At 46.9% G+C, this 26,513-nt stretch overlaps 2 protein-coding genes across 23 annotated transcripts in view; one reads left to right on the top strand and one right to left on the bottom strand.

Annotated features, from left to right (window-relative positions):
- Window positions 1-6,333, bottom strand: part of zranb3 (zinc finger, RAN-binding domain containing 3) — a 34,071-nt gene extending 27,738 nt beyond the window's left edge. Inside the window, exons 1-2 of one of the 6 annotated variants that reach the window (XM_023821621.2) lie at window positions 6,022-6,333; window positions 2,927-3,108 (exon numbers count right to left, since the gene is read on the bottom strand). In XM_023821621.2, coding sequence (XP_023677389.2) covers window positions 2,927-3,075 — 149 coding nt within the window. In that variant the 5' untranslated portion in view covers window positions 3,076-3,108; window positions 6,022-6,333. Of the gene's footprint in view, window positions 1-2,926; window positions 3,109-4,578; window positions 4,695-4,723; window positions 4,937-6,021 lie in introns of those variants that run through there. The other 5 variants (XM_023821620.2, XM_023821619.2, XM_023821618.2 and 2 more) reach the window with 5 other exon arrangements.
- The window catches only part of LOC111849078 (R3H domain-containing protein 1), a 32,153-nt gene continuing 11,306 nt past the window's right edge, over window positions 5,667-26,513 (top strand). For 9 of the 17 annotated variants that reach the window (XR_002839453.2, XM_072700954.1, XM_023821637.2 and 6 more), the window contains exons 1-6: window positions 19,666-21,235; window positions 21,646-21,735; window positions 23,548-23,671; window positions 23,811-23,889; window positions 24,071-24,127; window positions 26,210-26,350. Coding sequence is in view for 16 of the 17 variants with exons in the window: in XM_072700954.1 (XP_072557055.1) it covers window positions 20,978-21,235; window positions 21,646-21,735; window positions 23,548-23,671; window positions 23,811-23,889; window positions 24,071-24,127; window positions 26,210-26,350 (749 nt within the window). In the remaining variant the exon portion in view is untranslated. Of the gene's footprint in view, window positions 5,822-15,240; window positions 15,528-18,916; window positions 19,083-19,455; window positions 19,646-19,665; window positions 21,236-21,645; window positions 21,736-23,547; window positions 23,672-23,810; window positions 23,890-24,070; window positions 24,128-26,209; window positions 26,351-26,513 lie in introns of those variants that run through there. The other 8 variants (XM_072700955.1, XM_072700956.1, XM_023821629.2 and 5 more) reach the window with 6 other exon arrangements.

Here is a 26,513-nt window from a genome sequence, read left to right as displayed (position 1 = left end):
TGCAGTCACCATGAAAACCTGACACAAAAAGCTGAAGCAGCCTGGGCTCAGGATCCGACATAACCACATCTACAGACGATCAGAGACGCCATCCTAGCACGTGTTCTCCTGTCACCATGTCAGTTAGACACACTCCAGCGTAGAACGAATTTGCTTAATGACTATGCTTCTTGCTGACGGACTATATTGCCCACTGTATACCTGGATCACCCACAGTACAGCTCAAAAACCAGGACCCAAAAATGATACCTAAAGTCAAAGCCAAACTTACCAGCAGCCATGCTTAAAGTCCAATAAAACATTCTAAAAGATGTCAATAAATGGACATGAAAGGCTTACCGTATCATTAGGCCGGGGAATTGTGCACTAATTGGCATTCCTGCGCAGTTTCCTCGGCACACCGCTCAGCGATTTGGAGTGGCTGTTCTTCAGATCAGATTGTCTGGGTGAGTGTGCAGTCACACTGCCGTCAGGAACATCCGGTGGCACCCCCGTGTACCCCCCCACCCTACAGAGTCGCTTCATATTCAGCACCGCACGGCAGGTACCAGTTATTACTGCTCCCTGGGCTGAGCCTCAGCCAGGGCCACGGCCAACACTTGGCTATCAAATGGCCTCCATCAGAGAGAGCTGCCTGGGAAGAAGCGTGATGGGGAGGAAGCAGCTCCTGCCGTCTGGAGCTAAACATCTGAGACGGAGGACAGAAGGCGCACTGCCGTCAGCTCCAGTTCCCGTCCCCATTTTGGTGAGACCCTGTGAGCCCTTAAAGCGTGTCACCACCAATCACACTCACAACCTGACCCAGCGCTGTCAGGGAAATTGCCCGAATCCACAGGCCAACTTCACAGAACCAGACACGCCCAGAGGACTGGTGTTTATCGCAAGCTCAGAATCTGAGTTCTTAGCCTTATGGGTGGGCAGTGGTGTCTGGGTCACACGACCTGAGCGGTCAGGTCCATGTCCAGTGAACTGGCCACGTCCTGTCTGCTGGCAGGAAGGAGGCACTATTCACGGCGTAATGAGGCACTAGGGAGTTTCTTGTCTTACTTCATCACTGCATCATCGCTTAAAGCCCACCTACTCTGGGCCAGCGTGGGGACAGGGCGGCGGCAGGTCGTGGATGTGGGCGGCCCGATGTTCTCCAGGCCCGAGCCTGGCGGGTTTGAGTCAGAAAGCACAGCTGCTTCACTCCCACTCAGCAATGAGGCAGCCACCTGACTGGCGGATCCCTGCGAGCCCCCCCCCCCCCACCCACCCACCCCCCACCCTGCGAGGGATGAGAGCCTGGGCACTCTGTGCGGCGGTGACGCACGGGGCCTGCCGGGTTCAGGACGGGGAGCGGCGCAGTGACGTCCACCTCTGTGTTTTTACGCAAACTCACAGTACGGTCATTAGCACGGTGATTCGACGGCTGGTGCGGCATCCGGAAAACGAACTGCTCCTAAACAGGGAGTTGGAACAGGGAAACGGGTGCGGTGAGAGCGGTGCGGTGAGATACACCGCAGGAGGAGGCGGGGAATACAGCCCACTGTGTGATCGCTAAATAAGGAAAAGAGCTCTCTCTGCTTACTCATATAACCACTGAGAACTGACAGCTAAATGGGAGTCAAGGAAAACCTAGAACCTTGCCAAATCAGCCTGCGAGAGACAGCAGGTAGCTTCCCAGGAGGGACCCCTAATAAACAGGTGGCAGGGAAGGAGCCTGCTTACTACGGCGTGCCCGTCTGTCTGCCAGCACAGCAGGGACACTCGCAAAGGTCACTCGGAGACAGACAGACACTGCGAAATTCACTCAAACTGGGTTTTTCCATGAGTGAGGCATCTGCCGAAACACGCTTAAGGAAATTATTTAAACTGCAGACTTCACTTTCTGATGCCCTATTTTTCCAAATGGAGACCGGGAAGCCATAGTCTATGTCTCCTGAAAGTGAGTGAATGTCCCATACAGGGCTGCACTGAACCCAAAGCCTGTCCTAGGCAGCACAGGAGAGAGACCGCAGTAATTCATTTATGTTCAAGCTAAAGCATTGTAGGAATTACTATACAAATGCCATTAGATAACGTACCAATGGCTGACCAATAATTAAAAAATCACGGGTGTGATTCATAATTCCAACTCCGTAACCTGAACAAGGAAGGCAATTACGATTTTGCTCTTTGTACCCATTTTTGGTCAGTTCCATTATGATTCAAAACAGTAACATAATCTTATTGTGCGGTTCTCCTACACTTACGGAGAGAAGGGAAGCTGCCTCATGCTTCCATTTGGACAGAGCCAAAGGCAGCTCTGCAGACTAAAGCCCCTCGTGATGGTTACCAGCATCCCACACAGTGCTTATGCAAAAATACAAGGCGTCCAATCGCTCGTGCCCTCGCTCTTGGGAGTGTGCATCAGGGCCAAGCCACTCAAAAGTGTTGCCGTGTGTACCCAAGAGGCTGCGCGGCTCCCCTGATGCCGTGGCCCAGACAATACCTTTGTGGGTCATCAATCTGCTGGGTGGTGGTGCAGGCGAATGCTACCCCACACCACCTAAATAAAGAACAGCATTTTGCATTCTCCTTCTGCAACAGCAGCATCCCATTATACTGAGAGTACTGACCCACACTTTCATCACCAAACTGAAAATAAGAGTGTGGCGCGCGCACACACACACACACACACACACACACACACACACACACACACACACATGTGCACACATACAATTCAAGCACAAAGGATCACCGTGGATCAGTCGAACCCAGGCCTGAGTTAGGGAGGGGTGTCCTTGAAAGCCTGCCATCTTAAGGGGTGCTCTGACACACGGGGGACAAGAGGAGCACGCTTTTAAAGATGGCGGGCAAGCTAACGATGTGAAACGTCCTCAGACTGCTGTCCCCAAACTGTCCAAGCGCTGCACTCGCAGGCAGAGTAATGACCACATACCTCCCGTCTCTTGAGAGCGCAAATCTGACACCTTCCCTCTGGAACGGCATCAGTCGCTGATGCAGCTTTTCTGGCAGCTTTAACAGCTGGTCATCGGGCTCATTTCCTCGGCCGCTGTTCAGGGGGCCCACTGCCTGGCCGGAGCTCATCCTGCAGCTTTCGTAAGCAAGGAACGGACTCTCCTGTGGAGACAGGGGGAAGACTCTCAGAGGTGAAGGAGAAATGAGGCACCTGACAAAGCCCCTCTCCACCCAGGTCGATTCAGGACCCAGCAGCACAGCCTAGTGGGGGTACCCCCCCCCCCACCCCCATTTGGCAGCACCCCGTCATGCCCCCCATCTATTACTGACACTTTATAACGTCAGCGCCAAGCTGACAAACCGCTCTCCCCAGCACAGGATCACCACCAATTTCCTCTGAACGGGCTGGAAGCTGCCACACATTCTCGCATCCGCCAGTACCAGGGCCTCGGGCAAGAAAGACCCACGTGTGGCTTTTTCAGCCAATTTATTCACAATGGAAGTTATTCACACTGACTTACATTAAGTGTTATGCTAGGCAGGCAGGAAGGTATATCACAACCTGTGTTCACATTTAACTGTTCGATTACCGGACCCCAATTGTGCCGGAATGTTAATGAGGCAGTTAGGCCACATCTCACTGCAAGGTTGACCCAGACTCCACAGACCTTTGACCAGCTGCATTACAGTTCGGTACCAATCTGGGTTTCTACAGTATAAAGTAACCCCTTCACTTTCATGAGGGTTAGGGGTGGAAGATCCCCACAAAAGCAAAAATTTGCAAATACCTGGCCACCTCTTAACCTCAACCCACAAGTCTGCTACCCTGAATTATGTCTATTTAATATCACTTTCTAAACAAACAGTACTGTACTGTAAACTCTGCAAGTCAAATTACTCTGTCATTTCCTATGTAGAACTTTTATATAATATACAAAGCAACTAAATCATGTCCCTGTATGTACAAAGTTAATACTATACGCACTGGGAGCACTACGAGTTTCTGCGACCTTTATATAATATTTTTTCTCCAAAAATATTCTCCATTTAATTCTTCACGGCCAACTCGCGAATACGATATTATGGCTTAACTGAAGAAAAAGGCCCACAGTTGAAGTCCAAGGAAAAGTAAATGAACGTAATGTTACCGCAAACTGAACTGCTTTAACCAGCTCCGTAGCATTAACGAAGGAATGACGGTAGTCACACAGGTAATGAATATGGGGTAGGACTAAATGTACACGGATGCCAACTCTCACACATCTGGCGTGACACTCACACTTTCAGACTCTCACGTTCGCGCAAGAAATCTTACGGCAAATCTATAATATTGCACTACAAACCTAAAATTACATCAAAATCATTGGGGTAGTTTGCAAACCCTACGGACTATTTACAAGGTAAATGTTACATATATGTAAATGAGTGTGCAGACTTGTATCGAATCGAAATTATTACACCAGCCAGCTGACTAAAGTTGGTAACCTTGAATGAAACTAATTCAGTCACGTTTAAGGAGTCTGACCGATGCACTGCAATTTGAGTAAATAATTTATTAAACATGATTCTTACTTAAGAAATAAAAATATAAGGTTTGGTCTGTATAGGCGGTTGCCTCGTGTCATTATTTACCTGGTACAAAAAGCGCCTCGTGGTTAAAGTATAAATTATAAACATGAAAACAAACAGTTAGCAAGTGGACTAAAGACACCTTCAGTCACTGCAGTTTTCACTGTACATGCGCAAACATCAGTGACTGAAACACACAATAGCGGACCTGGTTTACCGTGTTCTAGACACCTCGGCAACGAGGAGGATTAAAGAACAGAAGCCGAAGAGCGGAATATCCACCAGCGCCGGCCACCAGCCAGAAGACGGCTCGGTCACCCCCGCTATTTCCCGCGCTCCGCTCGTGCGGCGCTCTGACGCTGCTCAGCTTGCGTTTCTGCGTCAGCCACCAGCGACTACCGGCGGTCTGACGTAGCGTGGACCGCGTGCGTTTGACCTCGCGTGTCCGTGGGTGTCAGTCGCGTTCGCTCAATCCCGGTTTCAATCAAGTCTTCGAATAATCTGGAGACAAAAAGGCACACAACCTACAAATCCAAATTGAAGTGCTACATGATAAATTAATCAAATAAGCATTACATTTACTTTACCACTGTATCAAGTGCGTTTGATGTAAACCGCAAACGTCAACAAATATAGTGGGTAACATTGTTGACTGTTAAAGCCAGTAATTTTGTTATTGGCATGTCACAGTAGTTAAATTGGAGATTATTACGTATAATTTCTTGCTCATTCATCCAGAAATGCATTGGGTGAGCCTTAGGGTAGCTTTGACTGGTACAACTGATATACTGATATTAAATACCATGCCGTAATTCTATGTATGAAATATGGATCTCCGTAATGTAATTATGAAAGGCTAGTTTAAAAAGCGAATCATTAAGTTTATTCATTGCGTGAATAGGATCCGTTAAATACACGTTTTATACGATACTTATATCTTATTACAATACGGTTGCTTTTATTAAACACCTTTGCAATACACATTTAAAACGAAAGTTCTATATGAGGACCATTCGTAATTAAAATCTTTAAAACACTCTAACCACGCCCACTCCTTGTAAGCGCGTGTCAGTTAAGTCCAATGCGCGCTGGGAATGGCCCATGATTGCAAAGCAGTCACTGTAATTGGGCGACGGAGCTGTCAGTCATAATGTGTGCCGCTGCCTTTCTCCCCGCTTCGTCCGTCCGTACCGGATTCATTGCTTCCCCTCGCCAGGCTGTTGATGTAATTAATATAGGTTGAATACAGCAATATTCATCTTGTTTATATTTCAGTTTACAGAATACTGACACCCTTACGCATCCGGTAAGGAGACATTTACGTTTTATTGCTTTTATTCATAAGAACGTGTAAAAAGATTGACAGATTATGATCATCGCACACTACTGTAATCCAAGCAGGACCAATGCAATAGCGGAGCTGACCAAGGCCTAACATTAATTACAGCTAGCTAGCTAGCCGGGAGCTAACTGACATACTGTACGTGGCTACCTGCGGGACTTTACCTCAAGTTTATCTCAGGTTTACCTCGCGGTCGGGCGGCTACCCCGTTAGCAGCGCGGCTCCGCGGAGTTTGGTGTTTCACAGTGGTCTTAATGCTGTAACATGTCAGGGCCTGCCGTAGTATCCTCGGGCATTGTCTGTTCTTCGGGAAAACGCGCCTCAGCGTATTGGTTTATTGCTGGTTTGTTTATATTGTTATATATTGTTTTGTTTTTTTTGCCTGGCGCAACTTGTGGTACTTCGCGCACGTAGCCGTCTGTGTCCAGTGGGCAGAAACAGTCTGAAACACAGGAGGTACTGCTGTGTCTCCGGGCCCGCGGTTGAAAAGCCGCTTGGCCGTGTTGTCGTGTACAACACAACGAGTAACCGGGCTGTCGGGTACAATACGACAAGTACCTGGATATCCCGGTGCGGCTGCACCCTGTCCAGCAGGTTCAGCATTCGCGTGTTTTCACGTCTTGCTGCCAAGTTAACAGGCAGACAGCTGTGCCAAGCGGATTATCCCAATTGCATTACCTATTTATTGCTTATTTGTTGTCCAATTGTTCTTATATTGCACTGCCTTGTCTTATATTGCACTGCTGTTTGTCCTGTATTGCAGTTTGTCCTATCGTGCCCCCATACACCTGTCTCCTCCCCTGTAACTGTGGCATTTAAATTTCAATGAGTTCTTAACACATGTAAAATTGAACCTAGTAACAGCAAAACTCATTGACTACAGTCACTGGTTATGAGATTTGTGAGGCAGAGAACATATATTCTTGCACGTGTGTGGATTATCTTGGCAGTTTCTTTTTGCCTAAGTGGTAAGACAACCCTGCTTTAAGTCTCACACAAGTGTACAGTGAAAGATGCTGGCAGGAAAGTCTCATATGGCCAGACTGACATGAACCACCAGCCTTCAAAGTGTGGAAATGAAGCCAATAAATGAACCTTGTTGAGGGCGACATGGTGGTGTAGTGGTTAGCACTGTTGTCTTTTATATCTGGGCCCAGGGTTCAAGTTTCCGCCATGGCTCCAGGTGTGTGGAGTTTGCATGTTCTCCTTGTGTCCTTATGGGGTTTCCTCTGGGTACTTTGGTTTCCTACCCACACTCCACTGGTAAGGTGAATAGGATAAGCAGTTACAGAAAATGGATGGATGGATGGAAATAATCCTGGTTGCTCATACTTTCTAAAATTGACTTAAAAGTAGGGCTGGGCAATTAGTGGAAAATGAATCAAAACCGACTTTCAGAACCTCTACGTACCTCGACGTAATCTTGCCCATTTGTGTTACTTTTTTAAATTCTGTTAATACTTAAAAACCGTTAATACTTTCCCCAGTGTGTGTTCATTTGCTGTCCACTTAAAAATATACTACCGCATGTGTTGTCACGGGACTCCAACAACTGACAACCAGCAACAATGAGGAGTACTCAAAAACCAAGCCGACTGAGCAACTCGAGCAGCTTGTACCAAAGAAAAATGCCGTGTCTGTCCTTTGGACACAGTGTGGCTTTAGTGAAGACGACACCAAAAAAAAAGAGGTCAAATTTAAACACTACAGAAAAACAGTTTCAGCTACCTAAGGGTAATACCACCAATTGGTTTCAGCACTAGCAATATTTAAAATACAGTGGAAACCGCTTATAGTGATCACGGTTATAGTGACCAACCGCTTATATGGATCAAAAAGCTTGAGGCAGAATCATTCCTGTACAAATACTGTTTAAATAATTAATTTAATCACATAGTCCACTTGCAGTGTTTTTTTTTGGGGGGGTCTTTTTATACATGACAACATTAAAGTAACGGTAATTCTTCTTTTCGATATTTGCTTACTTTGCTCTTCAGTAACCCGTTTGCTTTTGGATATCTACCTGAGGTTAATGCTGCATGCATGGAAAATGTGATGGGAAAATGAAAGTCATTTTTGCTCAGTTATGGGTATAGACACATCAAGGCTTATGATAAACTGCCAAAAATGAGCCACCAAAATGCAGTAGTGAAACTAAAATAAGCTATGTTTTATGTACAGTGCTGTACTGTATTATAGCGTATTTGAATTATGCACAGTTCAGTAATTTAATTTGTGCGGCACTGTAATTTGAAAAGCGTTTGAAACAGCTGTACTGTATTTTGAAAGAGTTAGTAATATTTAGTAAACAGCGATGCTGTCCATTTTATTACCTTATATTTATGTAATAAATATACAAATGTCAGTTAGATGGTAATCTGCCTGAGACATAAAGAAAAAGAAAAAAAAACAGATGTGATCACTATAAATGGTTTATTTTATTTGCAAGAAATTCAAATTATTTATTTTCTACCTTTCTAGAGAACTTGCTTTTTACATTAAAACTAAAATGTGACCTCATGAGATGTTTTCATTTCAAGCAATTTGTGCTTTGATTTCAGTTGTTCGAAATATTCATCTGTGTGTTCCCTTCAGTTTTTCTAAAATCACAAGATATACAATCTTTCATTAGAAAACAGTATCCCAGCTTTAATAGTTGACCACATTTATAGTACAAACCTTGTTAATAAAATATGAGGGCAAAAAACAAACCAAGAATAATAATTGTTCATTAATCATAATCAAGGTAAAATGTTCAATTAATCGTGATTTTGATTTGAGGTCATATTGCCCAGCCCTACTTATAAGTATACCAAAAATTAACGTTTTGTTGGTGGTGCAAAGTGTTGCTTTTGCAATGCTGGTCATAAGAATAAATATGTATGTTGCTGGGTGTTTTTTAATATAGATGATTTAGAAAAAAAAATTAAATGTGGTAGTTAGCAAAAGTCGTATGACTAGGCTTGAACTTGCATGTGTGATTTCAAATTGGGCACAGTTCATGCATATGACATCCTATTTAACAGATTGAAATGGTCTGTGGAGAAATCACGTTTTGTATTTGTATTAGGTTAGTTAAAATAACATTTACTGGGAGTTGTAAGTATGTTGCTAACACTGTATTTAGTTGGTAGACACTGCAACACTAATAAAATGCTGAATGATGTCAGAATGCTGGGAGACTATGAATCATTCTGGGCTAAAACTTGTCTATCAGTGACATCACATAGAATATGGTCATTAAACTGTATATTGCTGAGTTTCATTTTCAAAACAAAATGTAAAAAATTCTGCATGTAGAAGTTTATTTTCTGTGTTTCTCTTCTTGCTTTGTGCCTCACAACCTTCCTGACCCTCTGGACGTACTTGAATGTTAGTTGAAAGATCGGCCCTTCGCGGGGTCCATCAGCGAGTCTGCCGTTTCACCCAGGCTTCTTTTCCGCGGCTCTAGCAGCCTGTGTTTTGGTCCTCGTGGACTGTTGTCTTGACTCGCAGTGTGAAAGGGGCACTCGTTTTGCATGGTTGCTTTCCTCCTGCGCCATCTTTTCAAACAAAGTCTCTGACTTCATGTAACGTACACATATTTAAAAAAGCAACTTTTCAGAAACTTGCAGATTCAAATCCTCGCAGGACAATTGCAGCTGAGCCTTGGTTCAGTTAGGAACCAAATCTTAATTACTTAAATGAAGTACTCTTACTTGGTTTTGGGACAAAATCCCATTTTATTGATGAACACCAAAGGGTTATATAAGTTGAATAAAATAGCTTTGGGCATTCAAATTGCATAACAGAAATAACCAGTGTGGTTTGCCCTTAACAAGAATAGCCTAAGGACAATTTACTGTAAACGTTACCAAGAGAAGAGGCTGTTTTGCACTTCTTTGTACAAAATGCTTTCATCTTTTCCGCTGGGTGCTTTCTCTGTAGTCTGCTAAGGTGGCACGCTGATCATTCTGTCCTTTGCTCTCATTCACTTAAATAAATACTGAGATGTTTTCCCCAGTGCTTCCCATCTTAAGGCTGCAGTGATTTCCCATTTCCCTACCTCCCCATGCACTGTGATATCTGGTCTGCTTTTGACTGTGCCGTAGTGCCAGCCAGCTGTGGCCCAGCCAGCTGTGGCCCAGCCTGGTGTGGCCCAGCCTGGTGTGGCCGCCATTGAATGCGCTGCTTAGACCAATGAAAGCTGAACAATTAAAAGAGATGAGAAAATTTTAAAAAAATATATGTATTTGACAGCAACAGTAGAATCGGAGTATGTTGAATGACCTTCATGTCAAAATGTGTTTTTGTTCCCTTTTGTTAACCATCAAGTGTTCTTTGCAAAGGAAGCTTTGGCACTGATTACACTGCTTACAGCACATAGTCTAACAGTTTACTTTGGAAAATAATATTCAGATTGCTGTATTAGGTGGTTTCGATTGAGGTACATATGCTCACATTTCTAGTGGTGCGTTTGTTCCTATAAATATGGCTAAAGGTTGCTCTCATCTCTTGAGCTTCTGTATGTGACAAACACCCCTGATGAGTGAATCCTTCGCTCTGGTGACTGTTCAGGTCTCTCAGGCTGTCTAATCGCATTACAGGTAATCTTGCCACTGTGTCATTTGGTGATTTTCTCTCTTTTCCCCTGGCCTGTATCTGTCAGGGGAGATATGAATGGCTAACTGTAGACGGTGCAGGGAGGTGAGGGGGCTCGGGGCATGGTAGCGATGATGCATGAGCTGGCATCGGGCAGGAAACCAGCAAGTGCTAGCTGCTGCGCCCAGGGGTGCTGCTTCTTCGCTCCAGGTGGATCTCGGCCTGCGTCGGCCTGCCACGGACTGCGGCAGCTTGTGGGGCCTCACAACTGTACTGTGTCGTCGTTCTACAGTCTATCAGTCACCCTGTTTTTGTTTCTATTGGTAATCAGTACGTGCATACATAGCAGACAACCCTTATTTGCATAATAATTATATTCATATATGCATGTCATTATAAATTTAAAATATAGGGAAATTAACGTTCCATACTCTCTCTAAAATGGCTATGATACAGTCGTGACTAACGTCTTTTCAGCCACGATTCGACATCACTCCTCTAAGTGACAGTTTCTCTACCATGATGCATTGCGCCATTGAACATTTGGCACATGTGGAAAGGTGCTTGGGATGCGAGAGAATGAGTGTCGAGGAGCGATGCATGCTGGGAGAAAATTGGGCCATGGCGATTGATATCTCTCTACTCCCACAAAGACTGATATTTCCTGGAATTGGCTGTGAGACCGTCTGTGAATTGTAAAAGGTTCACCAGCTGCTTAAATGTCAGCTTATGGCAGGTAAAAAGAAGTTTTGGCTTTAACCCATGGCTGACTGGACTGACTCGTTTCTGTAATTTCCTAGTCACATTTACCTTTAAAATGCATTTATTATGCTCTTATGTTAAATCTCAAAAATATGAAATCTGAATTTCGCTATAATTTAAATTTTAAAATGTGCAAAAATGATGTGAATGCTTGGTGCAAACCGGTACCGATTTCTATTTTATATTTACTTCGTGGTTTAAGGCAGCATTGGGGGACCGCCGTGGAGATCACTAAGGGACAGGGACGGGCTTCTTTCTGCAGTAAACGCCCGATATTACCGTCCCCTTTGCTGCTCATGCAGAGTGTTAAGTTTTTTGTTTTTTACTTTTATCTATGGACCTTAAAATGCATTTTATCCATATGCGAATTATGCACGAAGACGACGTGCCACATTATCATTTTGTATTATTCGTCCTGCATATACTGGGCGGATCGTATAGGCTAGTGTCACGGTGGATTTGCTACAAAAGTAAATGCGTCTATAAATACTGTGGCATAGCTGTATTCTATATTTTTTTGTTACACATGAGAATGTATTACGTATTGTGGGGGCGATTTTTTTAAGGGCTCTGTGATTGTCCATGTCAAACGCTTCACGTAAGCGTTTCTTTCCGGAAATCGCACGTGGATTCATGGTCCCGAAACTGATCCCAGCATGTGCTGAAACCCACCTCACATTATAGACACCTTACACTATAAACGCTTTGGGTGCCGCTTGCATTTCACACTGACGTCCAGTCTGAGGAATTTTCCGGGCGATTTTGCGGCCACGCTGTGTATAGGCGGAGGGATGCATTTCACCGGTGTTATTCAGAAAGCTTTGTGCCGTGGTCTCTGGGCGCAGCTGCCGTTTTCTTTCTACGTTGCCATTCGTGCATCTGTTTTTCCTTTTTCTCCAGTCGTCCCTGCCGTTTTGCGGCGGAAGATACAGAGTTGTGTGGGTGAAGTTCTCTGCCCCAGTCTCGGTCCCTCTCGGCGCGGCATGTGACACCCAGGCCGGTCTTTGTGTTTCGTTTGTCACTGATCCCAACCAAGGGTCTTCCCTTGTGCTGTCCGTCCAGTTTAAACGAATTGAAACGTCCGGCTCCCGTCTGTTTATGAATGTCTTTGCGTAAAGACAGGACCGCAGAATGAGCGGGGGCATATGTGCTTGAGACCCGCGTCTGCTCTGCCTGGTCTTCCTCTCCTCATTCCCTATCATCAGATACGAGGTGTTTCGCCAGCTACAATCATCAAACCGTGGGCGCTGTTTTCAGTGCTGAAACGCAGTATTCTGTGTCCCACATGCGCCGGTATAATTAATGTCGCTTTGTATATTCCTTTAAGGATCGTTAATAATCGTACCCCCTTATAACAATCTGCCCTCTGGAGCCTATGTCACCACTAATCCTATAAAGCCCCGAAAGACTACCCTGTAATTGTGTGATTAATATCCACTCCCTCTGTTGTGAGGAATATGTATATAAATTTGTAACTGGGTAAAGCTGATGATGAAACATTGTTTGCAGCATTAAAAGTTATGCATGATTGGGATGCCTGCGGTTTTCATTTCACCGTACATTACTTGCATTGTGTGACTTCAGTTACAGTAAGAAGTGTTAGCTTTTTTGTAATTTAATGCTTGTTTTTGTGTTTAAGGGGCTCTGAGTCTCATTGGGGACTGTGGGATATTCTGTCACCAGTTCGATTTACAAAGAAATGCAGAAGTCATTTCTTTAGTGTTAAACGTCATCAGAATTTGCTTCCTGTAACTAATTCTTATCTCTTTGAGGTTCTTTCGGGCCATTTGAGAAAATTAGGCACTTGTCCGGTTGAGGCCCCCTCCAATCTGTAGGCTTATTGGATCATCCATCAGTCAGAGTGCTCAAGCTCATTAGGGATAAGAAGGTGGTGAGTTATGCTGGCGCGATGCCTTACTCTGCCGCGTGTTAGATTCTCTACGATGCCGGCCAAGCAAAACGTTTTCATTTGAGGCACGAGAGACCAAAAAGTGTGATATATCTGCACAGCACCCCCCGAAATGCTTTAAGATGTGCGTCATGACAAGAGAGCCGCTGCACAGATGGCCGGCGACGCATTCCCTGCGTCCCGTTGGTCAGGTAATGAGGATGAAGCGTTGCGTGGTCCTCACAAGCGCCTCCGAGTCCTGCATGGCAGGCAATCGCGAGCACGATCCTATTCTATTCTGCCCTGCCTTGAGGGAGCTCATTAGGGTTTTAATGTCATTTTTCTGGAAATCGCACCAAAGTTGGAGCATCCGTGGGGAGGACGTGAATAAATGTATTTGTCACTTTTCAGAACGGCAAATTACATAGCGTGGCTTAATTAGGAAGTGCCGCCGTCCGCGTCTTTTATTATGCAGATGAATGGGGTCCACGCTCGCTGTTTTCCCGCAAATCTGAAGCCAGGTGTTGACAATCGGAACGCCGGCGGTTTTCCTGGGGAAGGAATAGAACTGCAGAGCCCGACGAGCTGCAGTCATGTGACAGATGAAGAAATGCGAGCTGTTAGTGACATTGATGTGCCTTGGCACTCATTTACATGCTGGTTTTTGCTTTTTCTATTCTTTTCGAAAAACATGTTGACACAGGTTATGTGGCGGTTTCTGTTTATTTATACTGTGACAGTTGGGTTATGGCAGAAATCTGTACCCCTCTGAATTCTCTCATTTTAGTGGTAGCTTCTTGCAGATTTTTAAGTGATGCCGCAGCTCCGGTGGGCGGGAGCCTGTAAGTTCATTAAGTCAGTCCACATGGCTCTTGTGCACATCCAGTCTCCCGTCAGCCTGGGATGGCGGAGATGGATGCAACCCCAAAGGTATCTGTTTGAAGGAATCTTCTTTCGGTGCTCAGTTCGACACTTTGCTTTCTGTTAATTGCCACCAGCTTCCTTTTGTCATCGCTGTGCGTGCCTCAGAGACGGGTCGCCCGCTGCCTTGCTGTCCTTGTATCGCCGCAGCTTTGGGGCAGCCGTGTCTTCTTCTTGATGGGGGGGGGGGGAGGCAAGCTGCCTTCGCTTGCTTTCACAGTGATTGTTTGCAGGAGAAAACCGATCCTTGTGTATCTCTTTGCCAGACCATAATTAAAAGAAATGATTGAACCTCTTTAGTTATTTGGGGGAGGGTCTCTAAATTGAAGGTGGACTCGCCTGATCCAGCTTGTCCATAAGAGGCCGGAATGAGACTTAACCTGATATTTAAATCCTCACTGCAGAGGGAGGCGGCGCACTGGCTGATTTTAAGCATGCAAAAAGTGGCCATCAAATATTTATAGCATGGGAAGCACTGGGAAAAAGATTTAATCTCAAGTCCAGTTCTGCTAGAGCCAGTGCAGCAGCAGTGCACTGGGAAACCCAGCTATTATGTCACTTTATTGATTTTCCTGCATATTAGGAGCTTGTGCCGTTTAGTGTTCAGCCAGTTCAGAGCTGGCTGCAGTTTGCGGCTCACACTGAACTACAGTAGGAAAGTAGCGAAAACGGCTCCTCTTGTACATTTGCATGAATTATACACAGATAAGTGGGAAGATGAGTTATGCATCTTAAATATTGCATTGGCCATCATGTCTCTGTCGTTCTGTCTCTCGCCCTGTAACATTCATCAGCTGAGTAGCAGAACGCACACTTCTCTTATTTTTGGCAGCACATTGAGCAATCTGTCTTCTGTGATGACGGTGCGGGCTGACGCGCTGTGCGAGACATCCCTCCTGTGTGTGCCATCAGTACTGTGCTCTGGACTGTCTACCCTCCCAACCTGAACTGGCCTTTGTTGTGGGTTGACATTGCTGTCAGCCCCCCCCTCCTCTTCTTTTGAGTGAGTGAGTGAGTGGCAAATGAGTGGGTGGACATGAGGGGTTTGGTGAGGTGGGATGGTGGGGGGAGGGGTTTTCACAGCCCATGCGCACGAACACACACACAAACACACACGCACATACTTCCTCGCACGCACACGCCCCAGCGTTCCCACCTCCAGCCTCACGCTCGGGCCGATGCCGCTGAATCTCTAATGAAGAGCTCAATTTAGCCCCGGTGATGTGTGCAGGGCGAGGCGAGGCGGGCGCCGTGACTGGCTGAGCCACTGCTGACATCACGCCGGCCAGCCGTTGATTTGCCGCTGTCTCCAGGGCTCGGCCCGAGAGCCCGGGTGATGGGCTCGAGCGGCTAGGCTGAGAGGGTAGAGCGAGGGGCCCTGGGCGGGCAGGCAGGCAGGCAGGCAGCCCGCTCCGCACAGCCCACTCCGCACAGCCCGCTTCCTGCTTCGTGCTGCCTCCGGGACTATGGAAACTAAACCCCCCAGCTATGGACATAAGGCAGGCTGCTATGTGGCAGGTGAGTCTCCTCCTGTCAAAGCCCAGCAGAGGGGCTCTGGCAGGTGCCGTTAGTTCTGTGGTTGCAAAGGTGTTTTTACCCAGAAGCTTATGGTGCCTCTAGTATTTTGGTGGAGGTACTCTGGCTCATGGTGTCACCATGCTGGTTGCCAGGTGCTAGTGTTCCTTGGAAATACAGGTGAAGTTTGGCTCTGGGGGGGATCCTGTTTGCTGCTGGGGGGTGGGGGTGTGCGAGACATGTGAGACCCTGGTGCACCTGCTCTGTCACCTTCTCGCCTGCGTTCTATTTCATTGTCCGGGGTCAGATTGTTTATTTTTTGTAAATAAGCGTGCCGTGTTGTGGGGTTATGCCTCCGGACGTGGGAGCATGTCAGCGTGCCCCGCACATTCTTCCTAAGCTCTCGCACTGTCTGCTGCCTGCTCCCTGCATCCCTGTATTAGGGGCTACACCGCCCCCAGAATGCGAGGCATTTGTCCTCATTATCTGCTTCTCGTATGTGTCCGTGGATGTGGGGCTCTTACCGGGCATTTGGGTGAATGGCAGTCTGCACACAGCTCTTTAAAACCTGCCCGGCTGTAAGTGCCTCTTCCGCTCGTCCCCAGCCCGCCTCTGCGGGGGAGATTAGCGCCTTTCCCTTCACACCAAGAGTGCGAATTTTAGCTTTCTGTTGTTTTTAACACATATATGTTTTAGGCTAATAAAGGAATTAAGTGAACAAAGAGCCACCTAGATCAGATCAGATGTGGTTGTCACTAACTACGTACTAAATGTGTACTTTTATTTCTTGCAAAGAATCATCCGTCTCTCCATTTCCATAATAACAATTATAAAATGTGCATTATAAAATTTTCTTGTGCAAGAAATGTGCAATGACAATAAAGTTATTCTGTTCTAATGTGGGGCTTGTCACAAGTTAAATGAGCTGCATAATAATGAAACAGTACACTAACCTAGCATGATCCAGACGCTGAATCCATCCTGAATTAACCACTATGATGTGTGGGTTTCATTACTCTCCGCTGGTGTGATTACGCCCACCCTGAGAATAGCCCAGGAGCTGTGTGGGACAGATTGCTTTTATTCCCCGAAAATGAAATCCTGTTGAGATTGGAAAACCGGGGCAGGAATCGCGGTTACCCGAGGACGGTGGCATCACGCTGCTGCCGCGTTGACGCTGGCGTGAAGCTTAAACACCCAGAAATAGCAAATTCTCATTATCATGGAACATCGATTTGCTTTCCCCCTTCTGCCCCCCCTTTCTCTCCCCAGTACCATCATTTGATAGTAATTTACCCGGAGTAATGTGCTCACCCTGGGGCACTTTGTTGCTGTGGTACTTTTTTGCATGTTTAATATGTGCCCCCCTCCCCAATCCACCCAGCTTTCAATGGAAACCCTGCTAAATCCCTGAAAATGAATGCGTAAGGTCATGCAGGCATCTCCGGTCCGTCCTGCCTTGCCTCGGCCCTGGGGGCATCGGGCGAACTCATCTCTACAGCTTGCTCTTAACCCCCCTCCCCCAGTCTAACCTCTCCTGGTTCGCCCTCGCCTCTCGCCCGTCCCCCATCCCCCCCTCCCCATCTTATCCATCCCCGGCTCGTTACCCCACTCCTGGCCAATGCCCCCCCCCACAGCCGCCACCCTACCTTCCCCCTCCCCCATGTCGCAGCTCCCTGGCTCATCCCTCTGTTCCCCCCCCCCCCATCATATCTCACCAGTCTCCAACTTGTCTCCCTGCTCTCCTGCTCACTGGGGGCTGCGCTGACCTCCTATCTCCCCTTTCAGAATTATCTCCTGCGTTAATCAAGTAAAGATTTGTTTATGTTCCTCCACACTAAAATCAGTTCTGACCCTGTCTGATCTTTTACTCGGGCTCAGACATTATTATTTTGCTATTTTGAAAATTAATTCCTATGTAGTTTGTGACACAAAGCCTCCACTAATATAAATAAGGGTTGTGCGTGTTAACATGCGAGCTAAGGAATCTGCAGGATGTGTACAGGCTCTGCCTCTAGGTTTGTGTCACACGGGTTACATTTGCTTTCCAGACGTATATGCAATATATGCGATACATTCTTAGTTGGCTAGGACCGGGGCGGCGCATGACAAATTGGCAAATAATTAGGGTGTCAGACCTGAGCTGGGTCCGTCTCCCCCCGCCCCACTAAACTCAGCTCTAATGAAAGAACATGAGGAGTAATAAATCTTAACTTTTCAGACACCGGGGCGAGCAGCGGGAGCAAAATCAATGGCAGCCGCACATCGAGGTGTGATTGGCTTAGGAGACAACTGAGCTTTCATTTGAATGTTGAAAGATTTCAGGGGAGGAATAGCAAGGCAAACCGCAGTCCCATTAACTCCCCTGTTAACCCCGCTCCCCCCTTTGTGTGTGGGGGTGGTGTGTGGGGGCTGTGTCCACGCCCCCATGCTGTGAGTCTTTGTCCAGACTGCCCATTGCCCGTGGTGCCTGGCCTGCCGCCTGCGTGTGAAGCTGGCAGGTCGTGGTGCAGAGCTGCAGGTGTCGGCATCGGTCGCTGCCAGGCTGTGACCCGGTCTTCCAGGGGAGGCCCTGCTCTCTCCTTCTCCAAAGGACACTCATCCTTCTCTCTGTCTGCCGGTCTTTCTCTCTCTGCTTTCTGAGGGAGTGGTCAGTTTTGGGAAAGGTAAGACCAGTGTGGCCGTGCGTGCAATCCATTAATAAAAAGATGAATAAATGGTGACCCTCGGATGCCTTCCCAAGGGCCGGGGTTAGACACTCTGCCTTCCCCAGGGACCGTCTTCAGTTCATTTGAAAAACACGAGTGTCTTTCTCTTTTGGCTGAAGCAGAAATGCATATAATCCCCCCACCCCCCCACACTGCTGGCCGATTGCTCTCTGACCTCGCTCCCCTCCAAGTACTTCTCTCACCTCAACTGTAAAAATCGATGCTGCTTTGAGAAAGCTGCTGCTTGTTCCTCTTCTCAGCTTGCCCCACCTCCAGTTTTCTCTGCAATTCCAGAATATTCCCGTAGGGGTGGGGGTGGGGGGGGTGAGCGAACGGCCACACACTGCCTTCTGTTTTAGTGCAACATTAGTACCGACATGCTCATAAACTGCTGGTAAGCACACTTGATTTGGGGCGTGGTGGTCCTCAGGGACTCGGGGAGCTCATTCAAAGGCTCCGTTTCCATGGAGATCTCTGCAAGGGCAAAGGTTAGAGATCACACGTAAGCTGAGGTCACTTGGATTTAAATACAAGACGCAAATCAAAATGGATTCTTTAGTCCAGTGACGCCTGTGTGGTCTAATGGTGTCCCATGATGAATTGCTTCCATTGTCATGAAACCAGGGGCTTTTGGTCTACTTTGCACTCATCCTTTTGTGGCCCCTCCTCCGTTTCCGTCGGCAGGTCTCGGAGGGGCATGAGCGGCTTGTGGCACGGCAGCCCTGCCCCGACCTGGCTGCGCCGCTACTGAGGGGGACATGGGACACTTCTTTGGGGCTTCCAGCAGGCTCAGCACAAGCAGCCCCCCCGGGTCCGGCCCCCACCCGCCCTGCAGCAGAGAGCACATCAGGTAAATGCATCTGCGTCCCGGTCTGCCCGTGGCAGTCAGCATCTCAGAGATGCGAGGAGACGATAGCGATCCGCTTCCCCGAGACCACCTCCAGAAAACATGTTTCGGGGGAGCAGATGTTACAGGTGTTTGCTTGCTCCAATTAGCAGGTTTCTGCTGGCTCCCCCTACGCACCAGGTGCCCCTTAGGGTGGAGATGTCCGTCTTACCCACGTCCCACCGGCCAACTCACATGGGTTCATTAGTTACATGTGTTACCTCTAATTCAAATTAAAACCTTCGCATGCTGGCTACTGTAGGGGGCGCCATCACTGTCTCTTCTTTCCATTGCCACACAGCACTGGCTTCTAAAAGTTGCATTAATCTCTCTGTAGGTCCCCAGCATTTGGTAGACGCTCCACGTAATCATCTCCGATGAGGATGTCCGGTACTGTCACCGGAAAAGATGAGGCTGAGGCAGTACGGGGTCCTGAGGCTGCGATCGCAGAGCCGGCGACAGGCCAGAAGGAGCCGGCGGAGGCCAGCAGGGATGCCAGTCTGCACAGTGGCAGGGCTGAATCGCAGGTAAAAGCTCCTGCCCGAGGGACAGCGAGATGAGCCGCAATAGCCGGGCGCCGTATGCGGGTCTCCGCGGTCGGTATTCGGGCCGGGGGCGAGCGAGGCCCTCAGAAAGCCGTGAGGTTCCTCAGCTCACATCTCCAAAGGTCAGAGCGCAGTTTGAGAGCGGCTGTGAAACTACATGAAGCCCCCCCTCCCCCCGTCCCCCCACCGCGTACGGAGGTGCTGGACGCCAGGATCTGCGGCAAGCGGCTTGGCGGAAGCCAGCAGATCGCTCACATCTGAAATCCGAGCTTATCCGCGAACTTCCCGTGTGCGGCCCAGGGAAGCTGGCGTGTGCAGACTCTCCCGCCATCTGTCTCCTATGTTTGTGCGAGTGGCAGCGCCAGCTGGCCGCCAGGCTCCCGTCCGCGTGTTCCGCTCCCCGGTGCAGCCCGTCCACTTGGACCCGTCGCTGTCCGCTGAAGGTGCACGCGAGCAGAACCGCTTCTTGTTCCGCTGGCCTTCGTCCCTGTGGGGGGATGTTGCTGCCTGGGAGGCCGGGTTAGGGTGTCCCCCCACCCAGTGACATGCTGGCCATCTGACTGTGTGAGATTGGGGGCTCACAGGATGGGTCGAGACGGATAATCTGGACCCCGCTACACTCTGCAATTCTGGGTTTATCTCTATTTCTGATTTTTAACTGACGATTGATCCAACAACAAAAGTTTCATATTGTCCTTTGGTGCAGTCCGCCTTCTGTCAGTTCGTTTCTAAAATACCAGGCATCAGCATGGTGGTAATGATATCCAATAGTGTTAAAGCTTTGTAACAGTCACTTAATTTAACAGAAACCATTCAGTAACTCCATTTCACCTCAGCCTTGACTTGTATGGTTACCCTCTACAGCTCTTCCTTTACTAGCAAAAAATATGCTATTGTGTAAGAAAGAAACTTGTGTTACTGACATCCCATACAGCTAGAGGCTCTACAGACCGGCACAGCGGCACTGGAAACTCATCATGGGCGAGATTCACATTCATCCCCATCACATTCACTCATTTTAACAAACTGCATTTTAACCTAATTATTTAAATGCAAAAATAACACTGAGGTAAATAATGACTTTGCTCCGTATATACTTAGCTTAAATTATGTAGTGTAATGTATCTGGTTTGAGGAGGAGGATATGGATAATGCATTTTCCAGACTAATTATGGGGTGGCTTGGAGTCAACTTTACCCGGTAAGCAGGCCTCTGCTGTCGACGCCGGACCTGCTGATTGGGCGAGCCCCCGCATGGAGCACAACCTGAAAAGTGCGTCAAAGTAGAAAGTAGGACGTTTCGGGGCACCCTGAGATGCAGCGCGATGGCCCAGTTTGCAGATGCGCCCTCGTTATAGCTGCGTTATGTGATTGTGCGCAGGCCTCCGGGGCGGTTCCTGTAGTCATGGCGAGGCTGTCGGTGGTGGCCCGCGTGTGCCCGCGTGTGCCCGCGTGTGCCCGCGTGTGCCCGTGTGTGCCCGTGTGTGCCCGGCTCTCAGACTCCCCGTTCTCTCTCATTGCCACCGCTCAGCAGCCCGCGCTGAAGCCCGGACAGGTGGAAGACAGGCTGAAGGTAAACGGCGGCACTGCCTCATGCCTGCCACAGCTCGGCTTCTGCTTGGTGCATAACGTGTTTTTTTTTTTTTTTTTTGCTGGTGAGCTGCTGCAGAGTTTAACAACCAGTTGTTGTACGTTTTCCTTCCATTCAGCATTACCTGTGCTAGATTGTCTTCATGCCTGCCTGCAAATCGTGACGCATTTTGAACTTTCTAGATTTTTTACTTGACCTGTGGCGGAATGCGTCTGTCTGTACGCTTTGGTGAATATCGCGCAGTTGTGATTTTTTTGTTTTACGCGTTGGGGAAGTATGAGGGGGTGCAAGGCGGTTTGTGGGCGGGGCCCATCCATCAAAGGCATGCTGCTGTGCCTGCAACTGACCTCTGACCTCTGACCTCTCTCTCACCTGCCCACACTTTCCCCTAGTCTAACGCAAAGTTAAAGTTAGTTCGGAGCCTGGCCGTGTGTGAAGAGCCGTCTCCTCCCCCTAGCGCAGAACGGGCCCAAGGACTCCAGGTAAACCTCTGGGCCGGTGGTGTGGGGGCGGGGTTCCGGGCCTCGGCCGGCGAGAGCACTGATTCAGAGCCAGGCCCAGTCATCAGAGGGTTTATTTCTCAGTATTATTTTCGGTTGTTAGTGGATCCTGCATTGGCTGATTGTACACATCCATCATCCGCGCACGGCCATTTCTCAGCTGTCAGCTCTAGCTAGGTGTGACTTGATTTGATTGCCTTCACTTTGTCTATAGCTAAGACACACAATGCAATTTTCTTTAGGCAGAAATGCCGTTTCTGATATATCTGTACAGGCTGTTTTTTTGATCTTCATTACATTGATGCCACTCCTTCGTGTTTTTCCCGAGAAACATTTGAGTCCTTCGGGGTACTCAGCCAGTACTGGGCTTCTGTTCACTGTCCAGCTTTACGGCAAGCAGGTGAAGGCCTCTCTACAAGGTGCTGAGTTCGGCAGGCACAGGTGCAGGTTCTGGCCGGCCCGCGATCCTCCAGTTCTGCGGCCTTCTCTCATCCTCCTGTAGGGCAGCTCTGAGCTCCTCTGGCTCTCTGCTCCCATCCCTGCAGGCTTTGCTTTTTTATTTGAAGCATCTTCTGTTCCCTTGGCACCCGTTAACATGCTGGTCTGCTTTGTACCGCCTTTCAAAGCGAGGCAGCGTGTTCAGATTCTTTTTCTCCCTCTGTCAGATTTGCGGGGGGGGGGAGAGAGCTGCTGAGTCTTCTGAGCCTAGGGGGTGGTGCAGAGTGTAGGTGCAGGGGGGGAGGGAAGGAGGGAGGGGTGGCCAAAGTTTAAAGAAAAGTCCAGAGGAGAACCCTGGCAATAAACAAAGGGGTTTGACTGAAAAGTTCCTTGTAGTGGCAAAGCTGAGGATGGGGGGGGGGGAGCTCCGTCCTCAGCAGGAGGACGTGCGCCGTGTCTCCCCTGCAACGCTTCCAGTGGGCCATGCCTACTCACCACCCTCGCAGTTGGGCCTGTCCAGTGGTGTTTCGTTTGTCTCCCCAACCTCGTTCCCCATGGGTCGTGCCTGCTGGCATTTCACCCATCTGCCCCACCATGCACCCCACGGGCAGTGCCCGGTGGTGTATCGCCCAGGCTCCCTGCTGTGCTTCTCATGGGCTAAGCCCAGTCATATTCATCTCCCCCACCATGTCCACCATGGGCTGTGCGCAGTGGTGTTTTGCCTGCTGGCATTTCTCCTATCTCTCCTGCCATTTCCCCAGGGGCCGTGCCTGGTGGCACTTTGCCCATCTCCCCCGCCACCCTCCCCATGGGCAGTGCCCGGTGGCATTTCACCCATCTTCCTCACCACGTCCCCCGTGGACTGTGCCTGGTGGAGTTTCCACCATCTCCCCTCTGCTGTTAGCATGCAGATTTTGCAGATCACAGCTGTTGTTTTTTAGTGTTAAACAGAAGCACAAGGTTCTGTCTCTTTTCCACTCCCCGCCTGTACACTAATTTCCCCCACTGCATGGAGCTGCAGGACTGTGCAGCTCCCGCAGGGATAAACACAGTAATCCCTCAAGATTAATTGTGAAAACGCCTGCGTCTGCAGGCTTATTGTCCTAATAGGCAGCATAGGGTTTGGCAGGGCTGGTGGTGAAGCGGTGAAGATTTTGCGTAATAAATCGCACGGCTCACAGTAAAGCCCTCATATAGGCCTGTTTGCATTGGTAAGCCCATCAAATCCCCTGTAATATTGTTTAATTAACTTTAAAGTGACTGCAGCAGATGACTGGAAATGTCTAGAAACTTAGCTGGGCTGTTATTGAATGCAGGAGTTATTGACATCATCCCTCCCCCTCCCCAACCCACCAGGATAAAATTCAGATCCACTTCTCCCAACCGGTTGAAAAAAGTGAGCCACCCATCAGAGACAAAGATGAGAAGGGGAAGAACACAGAAGAATGGGAGAAAGCCTCACGGAGGATGCTCTCCAGAGGTGAGTTTGTGTGTGTGTGTGTATGTGTGTGTGTGTATGTGTATGTGTGTGTGTGCGTGCATGTGTGTGTGTGTGGGCTTGGCAGTTTTATCGATTTCATTTCTTTTTCTTTTTCTAATTTTATTTTTCTCTTGTTCAGATTCCAGTCAGGAATACACAGACTCAACTGGTATCGATCTCCATGAGTTCCTAGTAAACACTTTACAAAATAACCCCAGGTTAGTCCCACATCCCCCTTAACTTACCACCTTGTAATCACCCGCGGAAGATTAACTACTGTTTCACAGCCAGGCTATCTAACGGGTATGTCCTCCTGTCTGCAGGGTAGCGGGTGCGTGGTGGACACACATCTGTCCTCATAACTGTGGTGGTACGTTTCTGTGCCTCATTGTGTTTCAGGGACAGAATGATGCTGCTAAAGTTGGAGCATGACATCCTGGATTTCATCAGCAACGAGTAAGCCATTAAACGATGTCCGCCATCATCAATAACGAGTAAAGCGTTAAACAATATCCACCATCATTAGTAACGAGTAAGACATTAAACAATATCCACCATCATCATTAACGAGTAAGACATTAAACAATATCCACCATCATCAGTAACGAGTAAGACATTAAACAATATCCACCATCATCAGTAACGAGTAAGACATTAAACAATATCCACCATCATCAGTAACGAGTAAGACATTAAACGATATCCACCATCATCAGTAACGAGTAAGACATTAAACGATATCCAACATCATCATTAACGAGTAAGACATTAAACGATATTCACCATTATCATTAACGAGTAAGACATTAAACAATATCCACCATCATCAGTAACGAGTAAGACATTAAACGATATCCACCATCATCATTAATGAGTATGACATTAAACAATATCCAACATCATCATTAACGAGTAAGACATTAAACAATATCCAACATCATCATTAACGAGTAAGACATTAAACAATATCCAACATCATCAGTAACGAGTAAGACATTAAACAATATCCACCATCATCAGTAATGAGTAAGACATTAAACAATATCCAACATCATCAGTAACAAGTAAGACATTAAACAATATCCACCATCATCAGTAACGAGTAAGACATTAAACAATATCCACCATCATCAGTAACGAGTAAGACATTAAACAATATCCACCATCATCAGTAACGAGTAAGACATTAAACAATATCCAACATCATCATTAACGAGTAAGACATTAAACAATATCCAACATCATCATTAACGAGTAAGACATTAAACAATATCCAACATCATCAGTAACAAGTAAAACATTAAACAATATCCAACATCATCAGTAACGAGTAAGACATTAAACAATATCCAACATCATCATTAACGAGTAAGACATTAAACAATATCCAACATCATCATTAACGAGTAAGACATTAAACAATATCCAACATCATCATTAACGAGTAAGACATTAAACAATATCCACCATCACCAGTGACGAGTAAAACATTAAACAATATCCAACATCATCATTAACGAGTAAGACATTAAACGATGTCCACCATCATCAGTAACGAGTAAAACATTAAACAATATCCAACATCATCATTAACGAGTAAGACATTAAACAATATCCACCATCATCAGTGACGAGTAAAACATTAAACAATATCCAACATCATCATTAACGAGTAAGACATTAAACAATATCCAACATCATCAGTAACGAGTAAGACATTAAACAATATCCACCATCATCAGTAACGAGTAAGACATTAAACAATATCCAACATCATCAGTAACGAGTAAGACATTAAACAATATCCAACATCATCATTAACGAGTAAGACATTAAACAATATCCAACATCATCATTAACGAGTAAGACATTAAACAATATCCACCATCACCAGTGACGAGTAAAACATTAAACAATATCCACCATCATCAGTGACGAGTAAAACATTAAACAATATCCAACATCATCATTAACGAGTAAGACATTAAACAATATCCAACATCATCATTAACGAGTAAGACATTAAACAATATCCACCATCATCATTAACGAGTAAGACATTAAACAATATCCACCATCATCATTAACGAGTAAGACATTAAACAATATCCACCATCATCATTAACGAGTAAGACATTAAACAATATCCAACATCATCATTAACGAGTAAGACATTAAACAATATCCAACATCATCATTAACGAGTAAGACATTAAACAATATCCACCATCATCAGTGATGAGTAAGACATTAAACAATATCCACCATCATCAGTAACAAGTAAACAATATCCACCATCATCAACGACTAAGCCATTAAACGATGTCTGCCGTCATCGGTAACGAGTAAGCCATTAAATGATGTCCGACCTCATCAGTAACGAGTTAGAAATTAAACAATGTCCACCATCATCAGTAAAGAGTAAACCATTAAATGATATCTGGCATCACTTATTTCAGCAGCAGCTTGTCCAAGTGAATTTCACATCTGTGGTTGTAGTAGCAGGCTCATAGTCACAAAGCCATCCATGTTTTCCAGAAGCCAGAGGAGGAAATTCCCCCCTATGACATCGTACCACAGGATGCTGTTGCACAGGGTGGCCGCCTACTTCGGGTTAGAGCACAACGTGGACCCAACAGGGAAGTCTGTCATCATCAATAAAACCAGCAGTACCCGAATGTGAGTTCCTTCTTTGGGATTATCCGTGAACTGCTTGTGCATTACTGTCAACACTATCACATTAATGGAACTCAGGATATTCTGTCATTCATAGCATGAAAAATTCATTTAAGTAAACATTTAGTTGTTTACATTATTTGATTATTTTTTTTCTTTTTCATAG

The sequence above is a fragment of the Paramormyrops kingsleyae genome, chromosome 16, assembly GCF_048594095.1.
Source record: "Paramormyrops kingsleyae isolate MSU_618 chromosome 16, PKINGS_0.4, whole genome shotgun sequence".
NCBI lineage: Eukaryota > Metazoa > Chordata > Actinopteri > Osteoglossiformes > Mormyridae > Paramormyrops > Paramormyrops kingsleyae.
Note: the sequence above shows the minus strand (reverse complement) of the source record. Positions and strands in the feature narration are given on the sequence as shown.